Source organism: Apaloderma vittatum, unplaced genomic scaffold, assembly GCF_000703405.1.
Source record: "Apaloderma vittatum isolate BGI_N311 unplaced genomic scaffold, ASM70340v1 scaffold14013, whole genome shotgun sequence".
Lineage (NCBI taxonomy): Eukaryota > Metazoa > Chordata > Aves > Trogoniformes > Trogonidae > Apaloderma > Apaloderma vittatum.
The window spans coordinates 19,555-24,555 of NW_009707585.1; the positions used below are offsets into that span (position 1 = coordinate 19,555).

Sequence of the window (5,001 nt, forward strand, 5' to 3'; positions counted from 1 at the left end):
CCAGATGGCCAGTAAGTCTAGTTCGATTTTCCCAAAATAGCTTTCCAAACTGCCCTTACCTGTTCAACTTCTTTTTTGGATAACTTTGTATGTGAGAGCAGGAGTGATCTGCTTACCACAACAGAATCTCCTTCAAGAGAGGAGAGACTTCTTGTCGTTGTTGTTGTTTTAGGTCAGAACAGCAGTGCTGCGAAATTAAAGACTTTGTTTGGGGCCCTGGATATAATGGCGAAAACAAAAGGTGCCTTCCAGCTCATCAGAAAGGAGCTTCTGGCAGAAAGCGAACAGGTAAATGAAAGTCAAGTGGTGCTTCCTTTATCTCTTGCGTTCACGGAAAACCAGTCATCAGGCAGTTAAGATGCTGCTTGGTTACTTTTCATCGAATCATTAAGGTTGGAAAAGACCTCTAAGAGTATCAAGTCCAACCATCGACCCAACATTTTTTAATCAAAGACTAGAAAATTTCCTCTAGAACAAACCTTTGATATGGCGATGATTTAAAATATATTTGTGTATGGATGTGTACTGAGTGAGCAGGGTTCTGTGGCTCCGAGTTATCCCTTAAGAGTGTACGTACTATAAATGGGAATTCTCTCTCTGTGGTATGTTCAATATTGAAATACTAAAATGCAGAAGGTTATCTGAAGCCAGTGTTAAAGGGTTCCTGATGCCTAAATAAATAATTACTTGCAATATTTGCTGAGATGTGTTCATCCCTTGCTGACTGCTTGAGCAGCAGAGTAGTCAGGTCCATGTTTTCCCAGACATCTTTTCACAACTAAAGCTGACTGTATGTGTGTGTGTGTGTGTGTGTGTACATGTACAACTCAGCCGAGTGGCACAGCTTGTGTGCAGTGGGGCCATGAGCTCGTTGCTGGGGCCAGGGGGGCCGTAGCTTTTGCACTGTTGCTGCTGCTCCTGTGAAGAGTGAGCTCTGACCTGCATGTGTGCTCACCCGACTCGTTGAAGCATGTTTGACTGGTGGAATTGAGTGATAACAGGTTTGGGGTTTGTCTCCTGGCAGATCAGGAGGGAGAAAAGTGGTGCTGAGAATGCGTCGCCCAATGATTCCTCTGCTGGCCTTAACAAAGAAGAAGTATTGAAACTGCTTAATATTTTTGAGTCCAGAATGTCATTTCTTCTCCTCCAATCCATTAAGCTGTTAACTTCAACCAAAAAAAAAATGGGGTGAGTTGAACCTTGTGGTATTTATTCTTTTATGGAGGTGACTCTGTTGGCTGGAGGAGCTGGGATACACCCTGATAATCTAAATTCTGCACATTTTCTGTGGGTTTGTGTGTAATGGAGGGAGTGACCAAGAAACATCTTTACTGACTGTGCCTGGGCAGCTTTTTCCTCTCCTCTGTCTGGGTAGCAGCCCAGGACTGAGCGAGGGCAAATAAGTCAGACTGTATTCAAACAGGAAAATTAAGAGTTTGTAATGATTGTCTGAGGCACACGATGGTGCATTTACAAATCGCTGATGCTTTGTCATGCTCTGTGATACCTGACTTAGCCTTTAGAGGATATAAATCCTCTGCCCTTCATAGACATAAATTCACACACAAAGCAGTTTAACTTGTACTGCCAGAACTCTGTTGGCATGCTTCTTGTCTTTTTTTTTTTTAAATCAAACTGTTTATTCAGGGAACAAAGTACATGATAAAATACATCAGCAGCAGCAGAGCTGAGCAAGCAGAACGCTTCAGAACCAGTGCAGGCACATCAGTGACGCTGCAAACAGGGACGTACTTGACTGCAGAAGCTGCAGCAGCACTCTACTGCTGGTTCTAATGTAGTATAATAATTTATGAAAATATGCCATTACCTCTAGTACATAGTTCTAGAGATTTCTTTCTGTGTTGGAAGCTGTGTTAATAGTTTTTCTGATTGAAGCACTGCTGGTGCGAGCGTTGTTTTGCTAGAAGTAAACTGAAATGAATTCGTCCTGCACGGGAACTTCTCTGCTGACAGTGACAGCAGAAAGACGTGAGACAAAAAGCCAGCCCAGGTGCTTTTTTAGCAGTGTCAGTTGCTTTCGCTTTTTTAAAAAAGACCTTCCACAAGGTGGCAATCTGAATATGTGAAATGCAGAAGATAAAAGTATAATTCGTGTGTAACCAAGCCGATGTCCCACGTAACTGAGCAAATCGTTTTAGTTCTGTTGTCTCATAATAGGGATGTTGGAAAACGAGACTCTTTTTGTTTGTTTTTTGTTGGTGTTTTGTTTTTTCTTCATTTTGTGGGTTTTCTCCCGCCCCTTTTTTTCCTTTCTCATTGTTGTCTCTCTCGAGCTGGGTTTTGCATTGAGGATTCCACACCGGGAACGCTTTACACTTTTAATTAGAACGCTGTGAAACGGGACTGTTACAACACCGTAAAGCTCTTTAAACAATGGTGCATCGAGGCTGAGCTTCTTATAAACTTTCTGGTGCCTCCTGCACATCTTGCCTGTGTTTCCTCAGCTCTGCTTCGCCGCCGCTGCTGTAGTAACAGGCTGGGAAGGGAGGACAAGGGAGCTCACAAATGCTGTTTCAGGATCTGAGGTGCACTTTGGCAGAGGGCAGGAGGCCACGTGGCAGAATGAATGCCTGATAGTGAAACCTGCAGGCCAGCAATAAAACTGGAGGAAATCAGGGTTTTACCCTCAAAGTTCAACGCGGAAGCGTAACGGAATGTGGCTACGTAAAGTGGAGGGAGGAAGAAACTGAAAGTCATGTTTCATTCTGGGAATTGTTATAACTTATTCTGAAAACGCTTCGTGTTTCAGCGGCTTTTTATCGACTACCTGTTCTGTTTAATAAACAAACCTCTCTGATTTCTGCCAGGTGTTATGAATTTAATTTGCTTCATCATTTCTTGGTAGCTTCTGAAGCATGTGCAGTTAAATTGCCTGCCGCTTGCACGCGCTTAATTTATTTACAATATCAACAGCGGCATTTTTATTTTTCTCCTCTTTTGATTTGGGTCACTTTTTTATTAGTCTTGGATGTTAAACGTAGCAGAGCACGGGCTGGCAAGGAGGAGTGACAGGGCTGAAGCAGAAGACCAGCACAGGTGTGGTACCTGTCAGAGAAAACTGGTCAGAGCTCAGGCTGTGAAGAAGGAAAAACTCTTGGGTGTGTGGAACACTGTGTCGTAGGGAAATAGCTGAGATGTGTGGAATTAAGAGGATGAGGCCAGATCACGGGCTTCAGACTTGAATGGAAAAGCAGTGTCTGTGGCGGTGTAGAGGGGAGAGCTCGGGGCTGGGGAGCAAATCTCCCGAGTGTTGGGGTGTCTGCTTGTGTCTGGCGCGATCAGATGAGACACTGGCTTAGACAGAATTGCTGGGTTCTGGCACGGAGACCCGCATTCGGAGGCTTTTTGATGTGACTCGGGATTATGAGTTAATAAAACGGGCAGACTGGAGCCGCGTGGAAATTGGAACACCACCGCCCTCCTGCAGCATAAACCGGGGCTCTGCCTGCAGCGCTGGAGAACAGGAGGAAATGGGAACTAAGGAGAGAAGAGCCTCGGATCACACCAGCCCTGTCATCTCCTGAAGGGAGTCGTTGCTGCTGTTATCAAATAACTTCCAGCATAACATACCGTGGCCAGGTGAATAGCTTGTACTATCTGTTTTCTCTTTTTAGGGGCATTCACGAAGAAGAAGTTGTTCTGAAAACCAACAAGCAAGTTTACTCCCTGCTGCTGCGTGCCACTGCGAACAAGAGTTTGACTCTGCTGGAACGAGTCGAGGTCATCTTGAATTTGCTGGAGCAGCTGACTCCGGACACCGAAGCCACTAACGGAGGAGTTCAGTGACCGCAGTGCTGGGGAACAGCAGAACCAGTGCCTTGCTCTGCGGGGGATCAGCGGTGGGTTTCCCCCTGGGATATTTGTATTTATGGAGGGTGATAATATCACCCACGTTGTTGTGTTGTACATCTGGGAAAGGCCAGGAATTCCCTTTTATCCTGTGGAACCCTGAGGTAGCTGGGTTACTGGTGGTTGTTTGTTTGAAAGGCCAGTTTGGGGTTTGGGATAGAATTGCAATTTATTTATTTTTTTATGTTGGAGAAACTCACGTGTTTTCCTCTTAGAGCTAATGGGGCTTTGCAGTGACATAAAGGTTTTGCAGAAAAGTGTCATTTCCCCCTTGCTCTGATTTGCTACTGTGTGAAAAACACTTTGTAAGCAAGGCTTCCTGGAAACACTTTAACCGGTCACATGAACGCAAGTTGTACACGGAGATTTGTTGAGTACGTGGACACTTTTCTCACAGTTCCTGTCCTGCACAAGTGTGCCTTCCTAGCTCTGGGGCAAGACTCCTGCAAATACCTGCCATTGCTGGGACTTCATTTACCCCAGGAAGCGAATGGGTTTAGCTGTGTTCGATTTCTTCAAGAATAGTATTATCTTTTTCAGACTTGAAACTGTGAATAAATGAGAGCATATTTTTAAATAAAAAATTATTTATTAAATATAAATCTTTCTCTGCCTTGTTTTTATTGGTTCTGACTCTTAGGACCTTCCTCAGCAAAGCAAGCTGCTCAGCGGAATTAGAACTATTTGAAAGGCAGCAGGAGCTGGGCAAAAACCATCTGTAAAATCAGGCCTAACAAATGAGTGTGCTCTGATCTCAGCATGTGAGAATTTTGCTTTTTGGAAATATATATTACTTTAAGTTTTCTGTAACATCTGCTGTCTTACTGTTTTTCTACAAATGAATGTGGCTCAGTATTGTACAATAACAGTATAAAACACTATTTAAAGTATTAATAGTTTTCTCATGTGCATATGTGGCTATTTTAATCTCTCTGTACTTACACACAACTTGTGAATTAACTATTTAAGCTGCTTGTCCTGAGGAGGTTGTTCTTGCTGGCAGGCCCAGAGCCACACAAAAATGCTTTTATGCAGATGGAGCGTATTTTCACCCAGAAACGCCTGGGTTGTAGAAATTTTTATCCTGACAGTTCACAACATGGTTTCACAAGTGCATCCTTCGATCCATCT

General features: G+C 43.8%; 1 protein-coding gene across 1 annotated transcript in view; it reads left to right on the plus strand.

The window, feature by feature from the left end:
• The window catches only part of EDRF1 (erythroid differentiation regulatory factor 1), a 22,890-nt gene extending 19,083 nt beyond the window's left edge, over nucleotides 1-3,807 (plus strand). Inside the window, exons 21-24 of the mRNA XM_009866268.1 lie at nucleotides 1-11; nucleotides 173-288; nucleotides 1,025-1,188; nucleotides 3,636-3,807. The exon at nucleotides 1-11 is cut by the window's left edge and continues 161 nt beyond it. Coding sequence (XP_009864570.1) covers nucleotides 1-11; nucleotides 173-288; nucleotides 1,025-1,188; nucleotides 3,636-3,807 — 463 coding nt within the window. The remainder of the gene's footprint in view (nucleotides 12-172; nucleotides 289-1,024; nucleotides 1,189-3,635) is intronic.
• Nucleotides 3,808-5,001: the final 1,194 nt, after the last annotated feature.